Raw genomic sequence first — 25,612 nt, 5'->3', positions numbered from 1 at the left:
CCAGTGGTGTAAAGAATGTGGAAAATTAAACTCAATGGCAACTACTGGTTCTACTAATCTGCAAAGTTCCATATATTCTAGGCATGAGACATCTCGAGACCACCTACTTGTTAGGTAGTCATACATTTATTGAACTGCACACTGACAGAAGCCTGTACAACTCTACTTCAAGAGTACAGAGATTTCCAGACTCTGCAGTCCTAGCTGTGATTGTGTTCGTGTCACCAGTGACATACATGACATGCAAGAGAGGCTTCAGTGTGCAGAACAAAATCAAGACTAAATGAAGGTCCAGATTAAAACATGTGTCCTTAACACAAATGATGCGAGTTAAAGAAGAACCTAGTGTGGAGGAATACAATCCAAAACCACGCGTCAGAAAATTTTGTGAAATGTGACAGAGACAAAAGTTCCTTATATTGAAATAAAGAATATGATATTTGTACATGATATCAATTTTAATACATATTTTTTTTAGAATAATAAGTGATTACAAATAAATAAAACTGACAAAGTTCTATCTGTTTATTCCAGGCATATTAATGGACATTTAGCCACTTCAACTTGTTTCTTGGAGGGGACTGCAACTTTGCTGGTGGAACTCCGACTTTTACCAAGTTAGAAGTCCTGGACTCTTAGTTTTCAAATCCTAACGAGACCTCTGCGACTGCTGAAAGACCGTAAAATTTTGCTTCGTGTTTGCATACTTCCGGATCTGTTATCATGCTGTCTATTGGTCTGTTATTTGGTGTGAAAACTATTACTTCCGTTACAGGTGAGCGCGAACAGGACAACTTAACAACAGAAGAAAAATGGACACACAAAACCAAAACCTTATCACTGCGGCTTGTACGCCACATTTTCAAATTCCTGATTATGTGCTTGACGACCTTTGCAGGTATTAGTTTATAATAATGATTTTATTGTTGAAAGACAGCCCTTTATGGAAGACATCGACTTTGATATTTATGTTTTGGGGGCCTAAGTCTTTCTTAGCACTAGCTGGACATGGGTAGCAACAGGGGATGATTTTTTTCAGAATCTTAGAATGAATACAAATGGAATGTTTTCAGCATCTAAAAATATGATCAACTTCATGATATCTTCTCAGATAAATGTATAGGAAGCATTCAAACACGTGCACCGTCCACCATTTTTAATATTTTTTTTGGTCGCCTTTTGCAAATTCTCGACTCGGTTATTTAAAGATGACATTTGCGTATTTTTTACACTTGGTTATATATAAATGTTGGGTGAACATTCAGCCATAAGAATAAATAGACTTTTCATATGTTCCAGGTACTTAGGAAGCCATTCTTTGCTTTTTTATCGAGGCCACACACCCCAACATATTTGTATGAGATATTCTATTCTTGTGTCATACACATGTTGAAATTATATGTTACTCTTAAAATTTAATGTTTTATGCATAATTTGTGTGTGCAGAATTAAAACTTGAACAAATCTTTATGATACTGTTTCAAATAAATTCACAGCATGCATCAAAACATGCATCGTCACCATTCTGATATTGGTCTTTGGTCACTTTTTGCAAAATCTTGACATCATTGTTATTTCAGGCTAAAATTTATATATTTCTTACATATGGTAATATAGAAATTTTTTTGGACATTCAGTTGTAATAATAAATTTACTTTTGCATTGTTTCCATTACTTTTTCATTGTTTCGGTTAGTTCTGAAGTCTTTTTGCACCTTGTTTAAGTGCAGTCCCCCAATCATTTTTTCATAAAATACTATAATGATGAGTCATACACAAGTTAAAATTATATCTTACTCTTAAAATAGTGCATAATCGTTACAATATTCTTGCATAGCTGCCAACCTTCCAGGCTCACAATTAATGAAAATAGGGATAAAAAGTTGTGAATTTGGACATGAATTAGTCAAAAATACCATGACAATAACTCCATCCACTCTGACCACTGACCGTCAGTACTATACTATATCAAGTTCGCAATATAAAACTAAAACACTACATATATGCAGAAATATTTATTTATCAAGACTTGAACTTCCTCAACTGCTTAATCATAAATATGTTTTCTAAACAGTTCAGACTTCTTAACTGCTGGTTGATCTTGGTGACTAAAATTGCTGACAAATTTTCTGCAGCTAAGGAGGCCCTAAATCTGTCTTTTTTTTCCTCACTAGAGAAAATACTCTTTCACTGTCACTGTTGCCATGAGGAATGCACATGAGCTGCAGCACTTTTGGTTCTATAACAGGAAAATTTGAAAGCAATTTTTGAGTCCGGGAACATTTGTCAGAACAAATGTTTGGCATGGTCTCCAGCTGATAAAGGTAGATTTCGTTCGACAAGAAAACTCACAAATAATGCTTCAGCAGATCAAGAGCTGAAATATGCGAATTCTTAATTTTCCCAACTTCTACATGTTTTTTTGCAACCGACGTGCTTCCTCGCATCATCTCTGCGATGGCACACTGGGTGCAAAAATCATGATGAATATCAGTGTTTAATGGCAGATTGCACGGCCAGTTTTTGATATATTCCAAATTAAACTTCACTTTTTGAGTAATAGATTTTTTCCTTGGTGGTGAAGACATTTTCAAGATCTTACATGGGATGCTGAATGGTGACTCAAATCAGTGTTGGTGACGCATGCACGAAGCAAAATTCCAGTTAGGCCCCAGTTTCTCTCAAAAGCATTTGTAAAACTACTCTTATACATATATATTTAAATAGGTTAAAATGCTTGCTACTGGGCCAACTGTACTTATCGGCTGTAGATCTACTAATATCGCGACCAGCAGTACCAGACCGTTTCGGCAACTGCGAATATCACGAGTAGCACTTAATGGGAAATCTGTTATTTTATTAAAGATTTAAAATAATTGATGATTGGAGAATTCGTGATTTTTTGGCTTGCAGCGTGAATCGCTGAAAAAGTCATGAAGTTCACGCCACATTCGAGAAGGTTGTCAGCTATGTTCTTGTATGTATATATGTTGTTCTGGAATCACAATTTGGTAAACAATTGCCACTTTAGAATTAAATTATGATAAGTTTTTTTGGTAAATTTTCATATCTATATAATTAATGACAAAAGATTCAACAAACAGAAAAATAACTTACATTGAATACTTCCAGTTTTATAAAGGATGTCAGTCACACAAAATTCTTGAGAATTTCTTCATTTTGAGAATATGTAAATATTGATCGCAGACACCCTCTAGCATTGTCCCCGGCTGGTTAGCTATGCTTAAAGTATTTTAACTTTTTTGATTTAATTACACATATGACCTCCCCATACACCCAAATGCATTATGCTAGGAAATAACAAAAGGTTGAAAATAAAAAAATAGCATGAAGTAAAAATGTCAGACATTTGGAGGTAAGTTCTGTTGTCTGCAAGGTAGAATTTGCAAACATCAAAATTCAAAACTGTTTTATATAGTATTTTAAAGTATAGTATTAGCACATGCTCAGATCTGTTTGTAACACCCACCCAACCCTATTTTAAAAAGTAAAAGCATCAAGAATATAAACAAATGCATAAAACTTAGTCCTTGGTTTATAGTTTCTAATGTGATTGTCGCTAAGGGGTCCCCAACAGTGCCAAATTACTGTCCTTTCAATGCAACCAGGCTTGCGAATGTAACAAGCAAACAGACTGCTCGCTCTCCATTTCTGGTTTCTAGAGTATATTTCAGTAAAAACTTGTCTTTGCCCAATATTTGCAGTGTCAAGTTTTAATATTTTTAAAAGAAATTGAGAAAAACAAATAAGAATAACTCTTGTTTACATGTGTTCCAAGAGATGTAAATCTAACATTTATGGAATTATTGAGAACTACATCAATCAAACACTTATAATTCTTTTTTGAATATAATATAATTAAAGTACCTTAAATTACCATACATTCAAAAATGTAATCAACGATAGAATGACATCCAAGCAAAATAAATACTTGATGGAATAAAATTCTGGTTCACATATACGTTTTATTAATGAGAAGATTGTTTCAAAGTTTGTAGTTAACTTGTAATTCATGAATAGTCACTCGTGGATTTCCTCACAGCTGAGAAGTTTCACTGTTAATTGTAATGAAATAATGGTATCATTATTGTGCTAATAGAACAATACAAAAAAGAGACTTTGAAGGATGTTTCATAAACTAAATGTTTTAACATAAAAATGAATAACTTTGATAGATAAAGAACTTTTACTGATAATTATTCCCAGTATGATTTTAAAACGAGTATTCAGCCATTAACCCGTTACCTCATGCAAGTGTCTTTGGATGCCTCTACTCCATTCACATGGAAGTGCCTTTTGACGCCTCTACAAGATTCGCATGGAAGCGCCTTTTGACGCCTGCTGTAAACATCAGCCATTTTGAGCTGTTTTCGTAGTGTCACGTTCGGGGAAAACCTCTTATTAGATACTACATTCATTTCTGCAAATGACAATTATGTCAGATCACGTGGTTGCTATTTATGCACTGGTCGATATCTGCTATTTAAAGTAATGGGTTGTAATCTCTACTCTCCAAAATGGCGGTCGCGGATTTCATTCAGTACGTACAAAGTTTTCACAATTAGAATCACAACCATGAAAGATTCAATAACTTAGGTAAAGGCTCTGATATTGATGTAGGCAGTAATTAGTTTTTATAAATTATCAAATTCAGATGACTTTGTGATGTAGACACACACGAAAACCTTGTAAATTTTAAGTATGGGAAATGGCAGCTACGGTTGGTCATGTGGCCTCACTGACATGATGGTGAACAAGTTCTCTCTCGATTTTAAAGCACATAAAAAATTCTTCCGTGAAAAATAATTACACAGCTATAACAATCGGACTTTACTCTTAAATTTTTCAACATATAGGTGTGTACCAAAAATGTAAAATGGTTAAAATTGCTGTTAAACGTAACATACACTACATTGCTACAGTTCACAGGCAGGCTTATGCGTATGCTGTTGACTAGGTAACAGGTGTTCTGTTTATAGCGTGCTGCACTATGCTTTATGAGGTAAAGGGTTAAACAGACCATTTTGCTCCCCCCCCCCCCACGCTGTTTTCTCATTGTCCATCGAGGATGGCATCGTTTCATGTTGTTATTGAGTTCCCTCGATATCTGTTGCCCTCGCTCATAGTGTGATCTATGTTTTTGGACCCTGTTGTGTATAGGTTATTGAGGAAAGAGGTATATTGTGTATCAAATTCACTTACTGTTTTTTTTTATATTATTCAAACAAGTACAAGTCAGTATCCATGTGCACAGTGATATATACACTGTATTGTTCTGGTAATTTGATTTTAGTTCAGCTAGTTCGTTTTGTTTTGTTGTGGTGAATCTATAGTCTGTTAATTTGTTTTTATAAGTCTATAGGTTGTCCTTAATGATAACAGTTATGAAAGGAGCAGCCCAGATGTTTTTCCTCTTAACACATTAACCCCTAGCAATGACATTACGGGGCAGGAGGTAGTAGCTTACTGTTGAGCGCTGTAGTGTCATGGTCATGCATGATACACTAAAGTGGGTGGTATTATAGAAAGGTAGACAGATGTAGCTCTACAATGATACCAAATAATCTGGAATATCTAGTTGCACTACAAAATACAGATAGAAAAACCTCATATTTTGGACCTGACTTTTTTTAACCCAGAATTCACCCGTGGTCGGAGTCCAATTTTGTGTCTGGATTTAAGACTTTTTGGTCTCAGATCTGTTGCAAACTGGTATGAACTGCAAACAGACAGATGAGCCTTTGCAAAAAGTAGGATAAGATGGGCATTTGGAATAAAGAGTGGTCTCCATACACAAATAATGGCTCCGTTTAGCTAAAAAAAAAAGAGAAAAAAAAGTCCAACTTTTACCCTTCTGCTCATGTGTGAGTCAAATAGCCAACGTAAAACAATGTTTCTAACACAACTAGGCAGTATGTTATTGAAAGATGACCGGGGATTTGGTGTTTTTGAGTCTATTCGGAAATAGCTTTCAAAATGTGTTTCCTACTCGATTTTCAGGCAAAAATGACAAAAAGCTCCAGGGGTTAATGTGTTAAGCTGGTGATCAGACCTATTAAAATTATATATTTGGTGATTGAAAAGTTATGAAACTGATATATGGTGTGCTGAATTTTGTCCAGAAAGTTTACTTACATTTGCAGTATAACATTTTCTACCCTGACATACTACATCCACAATGTTGGCAGTATATCTTCCATTTTGGATTACAAGACTGATGAAAAGGTTCCAGTAATTAAGTGAAATTGTGCCATAGAGTTCAGCACCAATCATGAATAAACTAGTGTTTGTATTTTTAAAGGTAGAAACGTTATCTTTTTCATGTCTAGTCAAAGTTTCATATATTTCTTTGCCTTGGCACCAATTAAGTTCCTTTTATCCATTTCAGTCGATTTGTCATCAACATACCAGAAGAAGAAAGACTAGATTTGATACGTATCTTCTTCCAAATAGAACTAGCCCATTGGTTCTACCTAGATTTTTACTGTGCGGAGAGTCCAGAATTGAAAACCTGTGGGATCAAAGATTTCTCAGGACAAAATATCCTTTTTGCATTGTGCGCTGTATTTAGACAGAAATTTCTTACATCGGGTGGAGGTAGTTGTTAGGGATGTCTCTTGCTTTATAGACAATTTTTTAGTGAGAAGGTGATTTTGTTTCAAGTTGCAATATCAGCATATTTTTATTTTAAAAAAAGGTTGCTTATTTTCTTCACCACTTGTAATTTTATCAAATAGACTAATAATCATATCACTTAATAACAACAGTATTACATGACAGATTTTTATCATTTTCTTGACTTCTGTACTCTTCAAACACTGTCCGTCTTTGAGTGGGCATGCTCAAGAGGTGGAAAAGATTATGGGGAACTGGAAGTCATACAAAATGAGTGTACCCACATATGGTGCCATCATGCTGGACCCAGACATGAAATATGTAAGTACATTCTATAAGCGATTTAATTGATTTATGCACTTGTATGTGCATTTAAACTTCATGGATTTTGTATTTTAAAAGTCTTTATACTCAGATATTTGTGTGAGGTGGTCCTTTCATCGGAGGACAGTGAAGATACTGGAGGAGACCATTATTGTGAGTTTGGCAACTGCATATGTAAAGTAAAATTTTATACAATTGTGAAATTGACTGCATGTTTGCATTCACTGAAGGAAGCATATGCATGTATCAATTGTCCATCTATCATGTCACATCCATCACAGACTGCGTTTCTTACCAAATAGATTTTGAGGCATTTCATGGTTGGTATGAGGCTTTGTATAAAGTAGAATTAGCTCGCATTTAACGTTCACTGACATAATTTGATTCAGTATTGGCCCCTGCTTAAACATTAACAATGCATATATAACCAAATGTTATTAATTTGCACCATATTGCCTTGGGCACTCATGCCATTTGAACATATTTCTGGGTTTTTGCTTTTCTTTTTTCAAAAAGGTTTTAAGATTCTGGTGTAAGCAAAGTGCAGAAGTTACTAGCTTAGTAAAGATGGTAAGAGAATTTCTTACATGTGGTACCATCATTAATAACACTATATACTAGAAGAACCTGTTGTCCAGCTGTATGTTTGCACAAATGTATTATTGTTTAGTTGACTTGAATATTCAATATGTCCATCCAACAACATCTTGAAAATATTGTTATGGGGGGGGGCCCGAGTGGTCTAAAGCGCTCTCCGTTATGGATCACTGCCATCTCATCACTGTCTGCGTGGGTTCGAGTCTAGGATTCGGCCAATGTGGGTATGTGAGAAAGCTTGCCAGTAGCTTCTCGTGGGTCGGTGGTTTTTCCTTCACCATTAATACTGGCTGCCATGCATAGCCTATTGTGTGCTGAAAAATGGCACTAAACCCAACAACAACAACAACAACATCGTTATTGAGACTCGCCTAGAATGGATGGTGGAGATTTTGCTAAAAGATGTCTTATGATTATCTGATTGGTCCTTAATGAAAATGGAGTTGACCAGTCATCCAGAATTGCCGCCATAATGAAATTTTTGTTATTGCTACTATGGAAGAATGAGATGTCAACTTGACATAGTATATTTGTCAGAAAACGTTTATGTCTAGCTGGTCAAAAATGAAAGTGGCGCTGATCTGGCCTCCAATATGGCCACTATTATTGTCATCTTGAAATCTTACTTTTGCTGCTTATTAATGAATGGCCATATAAACATGAGGTTGGTGAAAATGAACATGATGTGTATCTGGCATCCATTAACGTCATGGTGGTAGCCATCTTGAATTTTTTTAAAATCACTACTTCCAACACACACCCCATATCACGTCAGCATGGTATTTTTACATGAAGACTATCTACTTGGTCCTAGTGAAAGTTGTACCAGTCTGATTACACTATGACTATCATAGTGGCCATTGTGAAAATCTTGTAATGCTACTTCTTAATGGATGGGCATATCGACATGGGTTTTTCACCAAAAGACTGATACTACCTAGGTGGTTCTAAATGAAAATAGTGTCTATCTCATATCCAATATTGCTGCTATGATGACCCTCTTCAAAATCTCATCATTATTTCTCCTGAAAGATTGGTCATATTTTCAAGATGTATTAACCAGAAGACTTCTAATAAAGTCTAGTTGGTCCTAAATGGTGCTGATCTTGGTTCCATCGCAAAAGACAGTTTGAAATTCTTGTTATTGCTCAAGAACACCAGAACTGGTTTCAGCACTAAGCAGTTTTGAAAAAAATAGGCTATAATGGAAATTCTTTGGGCCAGTACATCCAGCAGTCAGTTGAGGGGCTTTTGTTCAGTTCCCATATTTGTCCACTTTAATGAATATTATCAGTGAGTAATGCTTGGTTGGGGAGCAAAACTCTTCTTACATATAAGGACATACATAAATTTACAACAGGATGGACAAGTCTGCTAAAATGTATCCACATATAGATCTTTACTAAATATCCATTCATGTTTCAGATGAAAATGATAAACCATGCACATTTGATAATAATACATTATGGGAACATTGTTTCTATTTAACCCGTTTAGTGTGGGAGCCATATATTTATGGTCAACTGTTGCCTAGCTCTATGTGCGGATGACATATTCTTTTATGGTACAGGACTGTGACATCTATGGATGTCCAATCTAGTCCAATCATTAATCATGTGCTAATAATAGGCACAGAGATAGCACATGTAATAGAGAAGATCACAACTTTTCATTATTGTAACAGAATAACATTGAAACTTACCAAAACAAACTTATTTGCCCAGGAAAGTTTGTTGTCAACCGTGGATGTTGATGTAAACAATATGGTGGCTGTTAAGTAGTTGCAGTCTCTCAGCTGCCTCATAGCCAGTTGCCTCTTTTTACCTTATGTATAGGATAGTCCAAATTAGAATAAAGTTTGTTAGGGCTTTGTGTGAAAGTGTAGATGTATAAATAGCAATACACAATTTTCCAAATTTGAGAATTAATTTTCTGCAGGAATAGAACTATGCTAGCTTGGAAGGTACAAACTGTTCATTTTTTGGGGGGGATCAGGTTTTTGACTCCGAGGTATTCCTTCAATGCCTATCATTTAAAAAAAAAAGCATAATCAATACTCTGCTTCTATCCCTTTCTCTCTCTCTCTCAATAATCATTTTGAAAAGGAAATGGACAAGAGAATGAGACCTACTTCTTAAATAACCCACTCTTACGACTGCAGTGTGAAATGTATGTGACTTTGGAATCTAATAATCAAGAACTTCATTCAATATGTGAACTTTTGACCTGGTGGAAATCTTTTTTTTTTCTCATCAGTTTGTTTTGTTTCATTTTAACAGATAGTTACTGAGGTAGGCAGATGAATATGTAAAACTTGATATTTTGTGATTTATTTTCCTCAAACGTTTGACAACATAGAAGTTATAATATACCAAGATTGTTGCTGAGAAGTCTAGTTTATTTCAATTATTTTTGGCAGGTTGCAATTAATAGTTATCATTGAAAACTCTTGCACTATAATTCATAATCAGTGAGAAATAATTATGTTAATTTTCGGTTATAATGACTTTGAGGCCTCACAAATTTACAGCTCTACTCAAAACTGACAACCAATGTCACTATCATATATATGTACTAGACAGATGAGCTCCTGATCCAGCCAGTGTTGCAAACTAACATCTCATTGTTCATACTGTTGTTAATTTCTGGCTCACTTTGCAGTAAAGATCAAAGAGCTCACATGACTTGATAGCACTGACATTTTTCAGCTGATGTTTTGTTACTGTATATAACCGAAAAAATAGTACACTATATTGTGTCGAGGGAAGACCCAAACTAATGGCTGTGCCAATATTGTTCTACCTGTTATAACATTAAAATCATTCATATGTAGAATATTGCCGAATTAAATATGTGTATTTGGTAGGCCATTGACAGTTGTACTTAAACTATCTGAACATTAGAAGATGTATAAAAAAAAAATGATTTTTAAACAACTTGAATTGTAAAAAAGGTTTTTCTAAAACTATATGTGCTATCATGTATTAAAGAACTCATTAATCATTAAAGCTCTAATGTATCTCATAGTATTGGTATGCATTCAGTTGTGCATCTTTATAGATAGTAAACAAAACTTAAGACATACACAATGTTTAGTAATGAAGCAGGCAAAAATAAAAGTTTATGTAGTACGAATCTAAAAATAGCCCAGAAAGTTGTTCTCTTCACCATAAAACATGACCAATATAATTGTTCTACATTATAACAATTAGTATTTTACATCCATAATTAAAACAGCTTGGTAACAATGACTTCTTTGAAAATGAATGCTGTATTTAGCTGGATAAAATAATCTGCAAACAGTATTATTTTAAAAAGTCTTTTAAACCTTTCAAAAACTAACATTACTTTTTGGTTGCAATGGCAACCAAATTAAATCTATAATTATTTATTGTCAGTATGATTAATTATGGTTTCTTATTGGTGAACTAAAATTAAATAGAATTATATTTTATATAGACAAAATTTGTGAATAATAACTACATAAATACTGCCTCATCTATATATTGTAACAATCTGAAAGTAAAGTTATAATTATCTAGCACATGCCTAAAAGTAATGAACTGAGGATATTTAGAAAAAAACTTAAGATGTACCGATTAATCGGCCATTCTCATAATCGGGCTGATTATTGGAACAATCAGTATAATCGGTATTGGCAGAAATAATGTGCCGATGTAAACAAATTTTTTTATCATAACATTCATCTTGACATGGCTTGAATTTTAAATCAGAATTAAATTAAAGTTACCTCTTTACTGTATTTATTAATTTATAAGCAGACATGTACTCCATGAAAACTAGAGGAAATGCTTGAAAATTTTATGAATGAAACACCTTTCTACCATAATTTGAGTGATAAATTTATTACTTGAAAATTAAATTATGTTAATTGCATGAAATAATAATAATAATAATAATAATAATAAAGAAATAAATAATAATATTGATGCAAGTATTCAGTGCTTGTTATTTGTTAAGTACCAAGTTTGATGCATGAACCTGCATTCAGTGTTCACTTGTGTATAAAAGTCACTTGGGCCTATTCACATAGTACCTGTATAATATGGTCATACTGTATGAAATATCGACAGAGCAAAAACTTGAAATCTGCAAATATAACTAAAATCACCAGCATTTTTACTGATGAATAAATCCTTTGAATAGGAAATTAAGCATATTTCAGGGGAAAAATCACAAAAAAATGTTATTGTCACATGTAGATCAGGAAATTGTCAAGACATATCTAGTAATGCACGTTGAACTCCATACTGGTACATGTACTGGAATCATGAACTTTTATGGATGTTTTCTCTCTGATCTAAATAATGTTGTTTTTAATTTTCTTTCATTTAAAAAAAAAAATTTCAGTGTCTTCTTGTACAAGGGTTCTGGACGAAGGCTAGTTGGGGGTTTCCAAAGGGAAAAATTAATGCAGAGGAGAATCCAGAAGATTGTGCAGCTAGAGAGGTACATTAAAGGGAAAAGATAAAGAAACTTGTTGCTTAATGGTTTCCTTTTTTGTCTCCAAAGATTAAGCATCCTTAATTTTTTCTACATTTAGTAGTACTAACATATAGAAAGTGCAAGACCAGAACTGCAAAAATGTATTTTTGTTGACTCATAATGTATTTGACCTTTTTGAGTACTTATCTTTAGTAAATTCTGACATCTTATCAAATGCAGTAACCTGTTTTATGTGACAGTTTCTATAAGTATTGAAAATGATCTATTTTAAAGTTAACAAGAATTGAACGAATTTTTTTCAGTAAAATTCACTTTTGAGATGATTAATACCAGTGTTACAATGCAATAAGTGAGTTTTAGTGTTTAGCTTCTGAAATATTTATTATAAATCCTATAAAAAGAAACACTGGGTGGAAGATTTTCATACTAACAAAATTACAGACCAGACAGCCATCTGCTACCTTGACATTTCACTGTACAAACATCTATACAGAATGAAATGATGGAGGGGATAAAGGGTACACTTCTTTTAGAGAATTACTACCATGAAGTTCATTCATATTAAACTTCTCACAGATTGCTATCTCTTTAAATTGCTTTGCTGAATCTAATTGTTTGAATATGCAGACTCAGCATTAAAGCTTTTCTGTCTTAGCACCTAAAACTTGTGACTTAGAGGTCACCTGTATCAAGCAGTCACTGTCTTCAACAGCTGCTTTTTCAAGGTCCTGTAAACCACTTTAGAAATAATACCTCAGTTTAGCATCCACTCATATGCCCGTCATGTTATGACATCAGTCTGTCTGTTTGGTTGCATTTTGGGTTCTACATTCTGGCTATAGTTACTCAATTCTTGTGGAAGGCTTGTTTTTGGGGCAAGTAAGAATCCTATTGATTTTGAGTTCAAAGATCAAGGTCACTGACAGAACAAAAATGGTTTTTATATGACTATAATCATCAACAGCAACCAGGAAGACATGCTCTGTGGTTAGGACCTTTTGAACTTTGGGAAAAAAGTAATTCAAAGGTCAAGATCACTGCAACTGAAAGAAAAATATGTTTTCCACATAATAACTTGAATTCTCTATCGTCTGCATTTACCAAAGTTTATGGAAGGCTTACCCTTGAATTAAGAAAGAACGCAATTAATTTTGGGGTCAAAAAATGAATGCTCAGGGTCACTGAAAGAAGAAATAGCTTTTACATAATTACATTAGATCTATATCACATACCTGGACCAAACGTTTAGGGTATCTTGTACCTGAGATAAGGAGAGGCCTGTCAGTTTTGGGATCAAAGGTCAAGGGCACTGTAATTGAAAACAAAAAATGGTGTCTTCACAGTGACTAAAATCCTCCATTATCTTCAGTTACAAAACTTTATGGATAGCTGACATATTTGGTTGGAAAGAACTAAATCAGTTTGGGGGCCAAACGGTCAAAAATCAAGGTAATTTTGACTGAAAGATGAAAAATGTTATCTGTACAATAACATTAGTTCTATATTACAGACCAAGTTTTTTTATGGGCAAGGAGTTGCTTTGAAACAGAATGACAGTAAGCTCTTGCCTTCACTTTAGACTCTGCTTACAGGGTGCATAAGAATACATCTGGTGTTCTTACCTTGTCAACCAAACCTCTGTTTGAAAGAAACAACAATTGGTCATGTAACAGGGCTTCAGTTGGCTTGATTTGGCATTTTATAGTACAGCAACACATGTAGCCTAGGCAGTTAGAGTAAAGTGCACTGTCCAAGGAGACTCCATTGTAGCTGATCTGATGGCAGGATTCAGATCGATACAGACCTTTCAGTCTGGCATGCCTATGTCACAAATCATCAACAAATAAATACCATTAAGCTATATACTTCAAGGGAAATTATTTTTCCAGTCATATTTGTTTTTTGGTTCATAGACTATCTTAAGAATAAATGACTGGTATGTTGACCTGCACCGTGTTTCATCAAATAAGGTATGCCTATAAATGACTGGTATTTTGACCTGCACCCTGTTTCACCAAATAAGGTATGCCAATAAATGACTGGTATTTTGACCTGCACTCTGTTTCACCAAATAAGGTATGCCAATAATTGTGCAAGTAGTTTTATAAGTATATTTATGAGTATTGTACCTTATGTGTAAAAGTTACAAGCATTTTATTTTTTCTACAGAAAAATCATATTGTTTGGTAAAATAGGGGAAATGTGGCTTGGTACGGAGACATTTGGAGAGAACTTGATGAAATTCACCAGTACAAGTTTGACCACAAACTCTAACAAGCATTCACACAATCATGAATTATATCATTAAACAAGCTGACCACAAAACTCTAACAAGCATTCACGCAATCATGAATTATATCATTAAACAAGCTGACCACAAATTGAATTATATCATTAAACAAGCTGAATATCTTTTAAATGACATTTCATATATGAAGAAACGTTGGCTTCTTTTCATTTATAAAGATCATAATCGCAAAAAGGATGAACTTTCAAAAGGAAATTAGACCAGTTGTGAAAGTTTATACAATTTATCCTAGACAGGATGAATCAATGAAAGTTTGGGTCTTGATGTTTATATAAACCAAAAATTTAGATGACTGAGTTAGAATGGAAACAGTTTTAAAATGCCAATCATCTATTTCCTTTACTCTAGGTTTTGGAAGAGACTGGTTTTGATGTCAAGGAGCTTCTTAAGCCAGATGATTACCTGGAAAATCAGAGGAATGACCAGCTTACTCGGCTGTACATTATTGAAGGTGTCCCACTCAGCACAAAGTTTCAGCCACGCACAAGAAAGGAGATAAAGGTATTATTTAATAAGTTTTGAACTTTTTGTCTTGTGTGTGTTAGTATTTATTGTCTATGTCAAAGTTTTAACAAGTTAAATACAGTAGGGGGGTATATCAAAGGACAAATTTTCCCCGTAAATCACACATTTTTGCATAGTTTTCTGTACATAAACATTCACATGGAAACTGGTTCACTTTGCCTGTATCCTCTTTTAATGGTGAACCAGGCTTGACTGTTTACAAAGTCACCATAAATCATCAGCTTAAGATGTAAATGAACTTGGCAAACTAATCGTTACAATTTTATGTTTGTTAAAATAAAGTGACGAAAATACATAAACAATAGAAAGGCTGACATCTTTCCTAATAGTCAGTACTGAACATACCTAACAGGAAATAGATAGTGATAGCCATCATTTAATAAGCAGAGTTTCTACTGAAGATGTGATACTAGTAAGTAAACATACAGACTCTGGATTCTGCTTAAATTAAATTCATTGATGTTTTGTCTACAGTTTCATGTCCGCTTCATTGCTTGATTTACATTGGTTCATGATTTGTTTGATTTGAGTATAACAAGACGACTTCAGTTTTCCATGTTGACAAAGCATATCATGGAGCATATATGACTTTTCATACTAAGTGATAAGCTGCCATCAAAACTAACTGTATTTTTTTCCATGGGAAATTCGCTAATATGTTAAAATTAAAGATTCTCTACAGTTTTATGATGCTAAAATATATAGTATTATGTTGGAGCCGAATGACATTTAAGTAATTTCGTGACCAGTTGGCAGAGGCAACAGCTTTTAAGGATTTTGATTTCAGTAGGACTCCAACACAGTTTAGCTGGAAGAAAGATATATGGATATTGAAGTGATAGGTAAATAGTGAACTGTGGACATTTTCCCCTCTATCCTTGTATTCTGCTGCCCCTTATTTTTGTAACAAGTGGGAGACCCATCCCTCCCACCATTAAATAACATCCAGGCAGCAAATCTGATGTGAGAGCACTGGAGTCGCAGCTGGAAATAAAGTATAGAAGGTAAAGTGCAATGGTTAACATCTGGGTCAGGTTACAATGACTTTTTTAATGAATATCATTTTCCTTTCATATTTCATTACATTTATTTCTGTATTGTTTTGTATTTGTTTCTTGTATTTAAATTAGTAACTGAAGCAAAACACTTGATGCCATGAGTAGTCATTGAAAACTGAAAAATAGTCATCAAAAACTTGTTGAATTTCAGTTTTCCTGGTCTGTATGAACCCTGACTGGAGAAAATAATACCTACATGTCTGTTTCAGAGCCTGCAGTGGTTTCCTATTGATGCCTTGCCAGCCCACAAAAGAGACCTCAGTAGCAAGATGCAGCTGAACATGAACCCAAATAGCTTCTTTATGGTCATTCCATTTGTCAAGTCAGTAAAACTGTTCTTACAAGTAGTCATATATTTTCTGGGTTTGTTAATAATGATTTTCTGCAGGGTTTTGGTAAAAATGTGCAGTTTATTGACAAATTTAGGGCTAATTACCTTTGTAAAGTTAAGTAATCTTCTGTAGTGTATTTGACTTTACTCAAATAAACTAAATTCAAGTACATATAGAAAGTTGGTTTTGAAGTTTGCATCATCAATGTTTATCTTTGAGTTGGAGCTTTAATATAAATGTATTTTGCATTTTACTGATTGATTCTGTTGCATACAAAATAAAAGTAGTCCATTTTACTGATCGATTCTGTTGCATACAAAATAAAAGTAGTCCATTTTACTGATTGATTCTGTTGAATACAAAATAAAAGTAGTCCATTTTACTGATTGATTCTGTTGCATACAAAATAAAAGTAGTCCATTTTACTGATCGATTCTGTTGCATACAAAATAAAAGTAGTCCATTTTACTGATTGATTCTGTTGCATACAAAATAAAAGTAGTCCATTTTACTGATTGATTCTGTTGCATACAAAATAAAAGTAGTCCATTTTACTGATTGATTCTGTTGCATACAAAATAAAAGTAGTCCATTTTACTGATTGATTCTGTTGCATACAAAATAAAAGTAGTCCATTTTACTGATTGATTCTGTTGCATACAAAATAAAAGTAGTCCATTTTACTGATCGATTCTGTTGCATACAAAATAAAAGTAGTCCATTTTACTGATTGATTCTGTTGAATACAAAATAAAAGTAGTCCATTTTACTGATTGATTCTGTTGCATACAAAATAAAAGTAGTCCATTTTACTGATCGATTCTGTTGCATACAAAATAAAAGTAGTCCATTTTACTGATTGATTCTGTTGCATACAAAATAAAAGTAGTCCATTTTACTGATTGATTCTGTTGCATACAAAATAAAAGTAGTCCATTTTACTGATTGATTCTGTTGCATACAAAATAAAAGTAGTCCATTTTACTGATCGATTCTGTTGCATACAAAATAAAAGTAGTCCATTTTACTGATTGATTCTGTTGCATACAAAATAAAAGTAGTCCATTTTACTGATTGATTCTGTTGCATACAAAATAAAAGTAGTCCATTTTACTGATTGATTCTGTTGCATACAAAATAAAAGTAGTCCATTTTACTGATTGATTCTGTTGCATACAAAATAAAAGTAGTCCATTTTACTGATTGATTCTGTTGCATACAAAATAAAAGTAGTCCATTTTACTGATTGATTCTGTTGCATACAAAATAAAAGTAGTCCATTTTACTGATTGATTCTGTTGCATACAAAATAAAAGTAGTCCATTTTACTGATCGATTCTGTTGCATACAAAATAAAAGTAGTCCATTTTACTGATTGATTCTGTTGAATACAAAATAAAAGTAGTCCATTTTACTGATTGATTCTGTTGCATACAAAATAAAAGTAGTCCATTTTACTGATCGATTCTGTTGCATACAAAATAAAAGTAGTCCATTTTACTGATTGATTCTGTTGAATACAAAATAAAAGTAGTCCATTTTACTGATTGATTCTGTTGCATACAAAATAAAAGTAGTCCATTTTACTGATCGATTCTGTTGCATACAAAATAAAAGTAGTCCATTTTACTGATTGATTCTGTTGCATACAAAATAAAAGTAGTCCATTTTACTGATTGATTCTGTTGCATACAAAATAAAAGTAGTCCATTTTACTGATTGATTCTGTTGCATACAAAATAAAAGTAGTCCATTTTACTGATTGATTCTGTTGCATACAAAATAAAAGTAGTCCATTTTACTGATTGATTCTGTTGCATACAAAATAAAAGTAGTCCATTTTACTGATCGATTCTGTTGCATACAAAATAAAAGTAGTCCATTTTACTGATTGATTCTGTTGAATACAAAATAAAAGTAGTCCATTTTACTGATTGATTCTGTTGCATACAAAATAAAAGTAGTCCATTTTACTGATTGATTCTGTTGCATACAAAATAAAAGTAGTCCATTTTACTGATTGATTCTGTTGCATACAAAATAAAAGTAGTCCATTTTACTGATTGATTCTGTTGCATACAAAATAAAAGTAGTCCATTTTACTGATTGATTCTGTTGCATACAAAATAAAAGTAGTCCATTTTACTGATTGATTCTGTTGCATACAAAATAAAAGTAGTCCATTTTACTGATCGATCCATTTTACTGATCGATTGCATACAAAATAAAAGTAGTCCATTTTACTATTATATCTGCATTTCATTAATAAAGACAATTAAAATGCGCTAGATGTTTAAAAACATAAAATATATAAAGCAGAGTTTTCATCTTTTGTATAATACAAAGTATTAATTAGGAAATTTTGCTGTCATCTTACAAGTTCTAACTTTCTGCTACAAGCTGTTAGTCAGTCATTATATAATTGTATCTGTAGTAAAATATGGAGTGTTAGACGTCTCAGAAATGCTTAATCAAGCGTATATTTTTTTGGAATGCAGAAAATTGTATGGGAGTTCTCAGTGCTCACAATTGCTGGGCAGCCAATTCAAAAGCTTGCCAGTCCTGCTTCAACCATCTGCTGAGTGGCAAAATGTGTTGGTCATTAATTGATCATTTTATCAGTACTGATTTTTTACAATGATAGTATTCATTTGATGTGCATGTTATTATTTTAATAGTACATCAAAATAACATGATGCAGTAGCTGGGTGGCAAGTTCAAAGACTTAGACTAGCTGCTTGGTGGGAAAATGTGATAATATTTACAATGACTTCAGGGGCCAAAAGACCCAGAGATGTGCATGTGATTATTTTAACAGTAAATCATATGAACAACTTTAGCTTTCATTGTTGTGTTTGTTGCAGAGTGTAGCCGAATAAGTAGTGCATGTGACCTCACAATTAAGACATGTTGAGACTTGGACAGATTTCATTTGCAAATTTGGATAAGTAATTTGGGGTTAAATTGCAAATTGTTGAAGATTGCAATGAGATTCAGATGAATGTTAAATTTGCTAAAACTGATAGTTTGGATGGGACAGTAGCCAGGTGTAAGAAAATGTGTGATGCCTGGCTTAGTGTTTGTAATAAGACCTTTCCTTGGATTGACAAAATTCAGTCTCATTTGATGGACAAACAAGTGCTATTTGTTAGAGGTGTCAGCAGTGTGGAAAAATTAAACTCGATGGCAACCATTGGTTATTCTGATCTGGGAATTTAGCCACTTCATGCATGCCCAACATGCTTGACGAAGGAGACTACTTTTGCTGCAGGACTGCTAGAATAGGAGTCCCAGTCTCCTTGTTTTAAAATCTTAGCAAGAGCTCTGAGCATTCTTGATGTTGTATTCTTATTGGTTAGACATTAATGTTGTTTATGAGTAACAACATGAACTTCCACTTGTCATTGTACGTAATAGTTTTGGTCCAGTTTTGGAAAAATATTATATATAAACTTGAAATTTCTGTTTAATTTTGTGGTAGTAATTTGTAAAGAAAATCAAGAAAAAATCTCACTGCTGTTGAATAGACATAATTATACCCTGCCCAGTGTTAGCAGGGAATATAAAAATGAGTCCCATTAATCTTTCCATCTGTCTATCTATCGGGGCCCCGAGTAGCCGAGTGGTCCGTTACGGATCACTGCCATCTCACCTCTGTCTGCGTGAGTTCGAGTCTCGGATTCAGCTAATGTGGATATGTGAGAAAGCTTGCTGGTAGCTTCTCGTGGGTCGGTGGTTTTTTCCGGGTTCTTCCTCCACCATTAATACTGGCCGCCATGTATAGCCTATCTTGTGCTGAAAAATGGCGTTAAACCCTACAACAACAACAACAACTGTCTATCTATCACACTTTTGTTTCTAGAGCATAACTCTAAAACAGTCAAGATGTCCAATACAAAACTTTGTATACATATTGGACTGTTGGTCCAGGTTTGTCTTTTGCTGTTCACATTTCATTTATTGCACTATTTTCAGTGTTTTGTTCCATTTACCTGTACATCTTTTGTCTTCACTTTTATTTTTGGGACAACACTACAATACCACTTAAGCTATCTTCATGAAATTTGACATACTTACTAAACTAGTAGTGGAAATTAACAGTTTGCTATTTCAGTTCTCCATTTTCAATATATTAATGTTTTGTTTGTTCATCAATACATTTATCACTTACACTTTTATTTCTGAATCATCACCCCCAAACTGGTTAGGGTATCAAGACATTTCTCTGAATCATGGTAAACTTGTTAGTTTTTTTATTTGTTTATTTTGCTAAATGCAATTCTTCAATATTTTTTATATTTTTGTACATTCATCGATCCTTCCATCATTCACACATTGGATGTTTTCAGAGGTCAATTTCTAAACCATATTTGATGTCTTCATGAAGCTTAGTAAACATTTTAGACCAGTAACCCAGATGTCCCCTGTGCTATTCAGAGTTCTTCCTTTTAATTATTTTTAATGATTTCATCCTTTTGTATCTCCACATGTTATATATATTTCTGTTTCCAGAGCAAAACTCATCATGCATCTCTATTACCTTCATGAATACTTTGTAAATATGGATGCCAATTTCTTTGACAGATATTTCTGTCTCCCATTGTAAATTTGGTGTGTGGAATATTCAGAGGACTCCATCTTCTATCTCCCAATGAAAATATGGCGTGTGGAAGATATAGAGGACTCCATCTTCTATTTCCCAATGAAAATTTGGTGTGTGGAAGATACAGAAGACTCCATATTCTGTCTCCCAATGTAAATTTGGTGGGTGGAAGATACAAAGGACTCCTTCTTCTATCTTCCAATGGAAATTTGGTGGGTGGAAGATACAGAGGACTCCATCTTGTAATCTTACAGATGGCAATTTATCAATTTTGGTATAATAACAAAATTTTGAAAAGTTCCTGACATATACAACACATTGAATTTTATGGGGGAAAATATAGTGTATGAATTATAGAAATGGGGTTTAAAAAAATCATTATCACAAGCAAATTTGGCAGCTGCCAGATTTTAACAAGAACCTTGCCAATCTGACCCTGATCAGTTTAGTTGTATTAAATATAACTAAAATTGATAAGTTCTGATGAGATTGTCATGATTGCAGTTATCAAATTTAAGTGTCGTTCATTTTCTTCATCGCAGTCTCTACTTTTTTCCTTACTAGATCTTTAAGAAAATGGATATATAACAAGAATAATCCACAGGAGGCACAGAGACCTAAAAGTGCCAATAGCACTACATATAAAGCTAAGATCCGAGAGGGCCAGGAACAGATGGGATCAAGGTCACGACTCAAACAACAGCAATATTTTACACTTCAAAATCAGACAGAGTTTCAGGAATTTTTGCAGTACAAGGAACAGGTGACGAGAAGTCATGATGAGCATGCCAGGTCTACATCTCCAAGAAAAGGACGAAGTGACCCCAGTCTGGGATACTCTCCTAATCCCAAACAGGAGAAGAAAAAATACCAAATATTGGTAAGATAGTAATTTTAGTACACATTAATACAGTGGTCCCTTATAATCAAGTCTCTCAGGATACTACTGGCCTTTTAAATGTGAATTTGGAAAATGGATCCTATTAAATTGGGTCCTTTTAAATTGGGTCCATTTGGTCATATATCCTATTAAATTTGGTCAGTTGGGTCATGGATCCTTTTAAATTGGGTCATATATCCTATTAAATTGAGTCATTTGGGTCATGGATCCAATTAAGTTGGATCAGTTTGGTCATGGATCCAATTAAATAGGGTCAATTTGGTCATGGACCCTATTAACCTGGGTCAATTTTTGTTTCATTATACCTTCTTAATTTATTGCACATGATTTTAGCTCTTGGGGAATGAAAATGAAATACTTTCTTCTCATTGTTGTTGCGAAGTTTAACGCCATTTTTCAGCACATGAAAATACATGGCGGCCAGTATTAATGGTGGAGGAAGAACCCGGAAAAATCCCGGAAAGAGCCACTGACCCACAAGAAGCTACTGGCAAGCTTTCTCACATACCCACATTAGCCGAATCTGAGACTCGAACCCATGCAGACAGAGGTGAGACGGCATTGATCCGTAACGGAGAGCGCTTTAGGCCACTCGGGGCCCCAAAATGAAACGCAGTTGTAATATGGTATTACACCATTAAATACAGACTCAGAAATGATTACAAAACCAGTATGCTAATGGAATGTAGATGAAATAACATGCAGAGGCACACAACCAAATTGATGGAAGCATTTTGAAGACAATATAAATCACATATGCACAACACCAAATGATAAATGAAAACAGAAAGGTGAATACATCTTAGAATGGATTTGCAAATGAACCATTTTCAAGCTATTGCTAAATTATATCGGTTGATAATCAGATTCTTTACACTGACTTTTTCATATCTTTATAGCCATGACATAAAGAACAACCACCATTAATGTTATAGCTGCTTTACCAGAGGTTATGTCCATACAGTCATTATTTGAACAAATCATGGGTCTCGGGGTAGTCAGGTGATCTAAGGAGCCTGCATTCACAAATTGCATTTCACCACTTTCTTGCTTGAGTCTGAATCATGGCAATCAAGCATGGGTATGTGGGAAAGCTTGCAAGTAGCTTCCCATGGGTCATTATATTTTCTCCAGGATCTTCCATCACCAAATATACTGGCTGCCTTGTATGGCTTATCTGATGCTAACAATGGAATTAAACCCCAATAGCACAAATCATTGAAGAAATCAAAATAAGAAGTAAAACTTGCTGACATGTGCTCAGCAACTATGTTTGTACACTTACTTCAGTTGCTGTTAAATTTTAATTTATTGTAAATTTAAAGCTATCTATTTTTTAATTTGTTTTTTCGTTAAAGCACATTTCCTTAAAACTAGGTATAAACATGAGAGTTTGCTTCCTTAAGTATGTTTGAAAATGGAAGAATGGATGAAAGCAATAAACACAAAATCAGAGACCATGAACTAATAACAATGAGACTGTGAAATGCAAGACTGAATGGAATGTAAATGAAATGTATATTTGGTAAAATTATATTCAAATTATGCACCTTGTTTCCAGTTTTTGTTTAAATGGCATTTTAATGTTGGGCACTCATTACTTCCTCACTTTTAACAGGTCACTCTTACGATTCACTTGCTTTTAAGAAGTCACTTACGGCTGAGTTATTTTAACAGGTCATTCTTACGACTCACTCACTTTTAACATGTCACTTATGGCTCATTAATTTTTAACAGGTCAGTCTTATGGCTCACTCACATTAAACACCTAACTGACAGCATTATTCACCCTTATGGCTGCATCACTTTTAACAAGCTACTCTTATGGTTGCTTCACTAATAACAATGGTCACTTGTGTGGCTTCCTCACTTTTAACAGATTACTCTTATGGCTTCATTACTAATATGCTGCTCACTCATGGCTTCCTCACTTATAGCTTCCATACAATCAAGGGGTCCTTATGTCTCTCAACTGCTCTGGTGTCTTATTGGTTAGAGCATTCACTTTGGATGCGGGAGGTCGTGGGTTCAACTCCCTACTAAGTCATACCAAAGAAATATAAAAATGGTACTAACAGCTGCTTCGCTTGGTGCACAGCATTGAGAGGTTAGTGTTAGGATTGGTCAGCCTGGTGTTGGGATAATCTGACTGTGTGGGACATCATGCTGCATGTCTGCGGAATGATGCCTCAGTACTAGACATCACTATAAACTGCCACACTGCAGACATTGTAGCAATATGACTGACAAATTGTTAAAGCTACGTTAAAAATTCAAATCACACACACACATTCTTATGTCTCCGTCATTTCTTGCTCAGGTCTCCCTTAAGCCTTCCTCACTAACAACATTGGTCACTCTGATGGCATCCTTATAGTATTGGTCACTCTTATGACTCCTTCACTTAGAGCACCGGTCACTTGTGGCTTCTCCACTTATAAAATTGGTCACTCTTATGCCTTTGCTTTTTTTCACTACCCCCTTTTATGGTTTTCTCATAGTATCGGTCACTCTTATGACTCCTTCACTTAGAGCACTGGTCACTCTTCTGGCTTCTCCACTTATAACATTGGTCACTCTTATGGCGTCTTCGATTTTATCACTACTCACTTTTATTGCTTTCTCACATATACTACTGGTCACTCTTATGACTCCTTCACTTAGAGCACTGGTCACTCTTATGACTTCCTGACATATAACTCTGGTCTAGGGCTTGCACTGGGTTTCGCCAATATCGCAAATTGCAGTTTTTTCCCCTTATTGGCGACAAAATATACCATCTGCTGATCTTTTTGGCAACAACATTTTTTCACTGTTAAAAATTATATTTACATTCTTGGGTTTACAGTTCAGAAATTCAAAGGCAACATGACAGGAAGCTGCAAACTTGGATATAAAATTGCTCTGGAATCTATTGTTACATAAACAAAGCCTTTGTTCATATTGATAAACCACCCTGACATGGCATTGTTATATCATAATCTGCTTATGCTGATGACTGGCCTTAGTACTGTATGACATGCTACCTGACTAGTTCCAATTGACGGCCTCTGAAGGCGGGCATGACTAGAATTGACCAGACGCTGGCAGTATTGTTTTCTATTTGAAAAAGTACCAGAAAAAATAGTTTTGCTGAAACTTCAAAGACACTGATTACCTTTGAAGCACAATTGGTTCTGTATATAAGCTAAGCAAATGAAAACAAAATTCTTTCTCAGTCAATGTTCTACAATTATTTGATTTTGCTGCAGCAATAACAAATGGACATTTGTTTGGTCCTTCAAAGAGGTCCTTTAGCAGCATCTTCAGTAACACGCATAGCTGCCAACCCTCATGAATTTGGCGTGAATTTCATGACTTTTTCAGCGATTCACGGATTCACGCCGTAAGCCAAAAATTCACGAATTCTTCAATTCTCAATTATTTTAAATCTTTAATAAAATAACCGATTTCTCATTAAGTGCTAGTCATGATATTCACAGTTGCCGAAACGGTCTGGTACTGCTGGTCGCGATATTTAGTAGATCTACAGCCGATTAGTACGGTTGGCCCTGTAGCAAGCATTTTAGCCTATTTTAATCTATATGTATAAGAGTAGTTTTACAAATGCTTTTGAGAGAAACTGGGGCCTAACTGGAATTTTGCTCCACGCATGCGTCACCAACACTGATTTGAGTTACTGTTCAGCATCGCATGTAAGATCTTGAAAATGTCTTCACCACCAAGGAAAAAGAAATGTATTGCTCAAAAATTGAAGTTTAATTTGGAATATATCACAAATTGGCTGTGCATTCTGCCGTTAAACATTGATATTCATCATGCTTTTTGCACTCAGTGTGCCATTGCAGAGACGATGTGAGGA

The 25,612-nt window shown here is 34.3% G+C and overlaps 1 protein-coding gene across 2 annotated transcripts in view; it reads left to right on the top strand.

Annotated features, from left to right (window-relative positions):
- The first annotated feature begins 760 nt into the window (after nucleotides 1–760).
- LOC149802079 (m7GpppN-mRNA hydrolase-like) overlaps nucleotides 761–25,612 on the top strand; it is a 32,245-nt gene continuing 7,393 nt past the window's right edge. For both annotated transcript variants that reach the window (XM_089956475.1, XM_089956474.1), the window contains exons 1-7: nucleotides 761–898; nucleotides 6,409–6,560; nucleotides 6,829–6,956; nucleotides 11,928–12,026; nucleotides 14,680–14,832; nucleotides 16,124–16,236; nucleotides 21,414–21,729. In XM_089956475.1, the coding sequence (XP_089812601.1) occupies nucleotides 813–898; nucleotides 6,409–6,560; nucleotides 6,829–6,956; nucleotides 11,928–12,026; nucleotides 14,680–14,832; nucleotides 16,124–16,236; nucleotides 21,414–21,729 (1,047 nt within the window). In that variant the 5' untranslated portion in view covers nucleotides 761–812. The remainder of the gene's footprint in view (nucleotides 899–6,408; nucleotides 6,561–6,828; nucleotides 6,957–11,927; nucleotides 12,027–14,679; nucleotides 14,833–16,123; nucleotides 16,237–21,413; nucleotides 21,730–25,612) is intronic.

The sequence above is a fragment of the Sinohyriopsis cumingii genome, chromosome 4 (genome assembly GCF_028554795.1).
Source record: "Sinohyriopsis cumingii isolate HCF-2022 chromosome 4, ASM2855479v2, whole genome shotgun sequence".
Taxonomy (NCBI): Eukaryota; Metazoa; Mollusca; class Bivalvia; order Unionida; family Unionidae; genus Sinohyriopsis; species Sinohyriopsis cumingii.
This window is presented reverse-complemented; position numbering and strand designations above follow the sequence as displayed.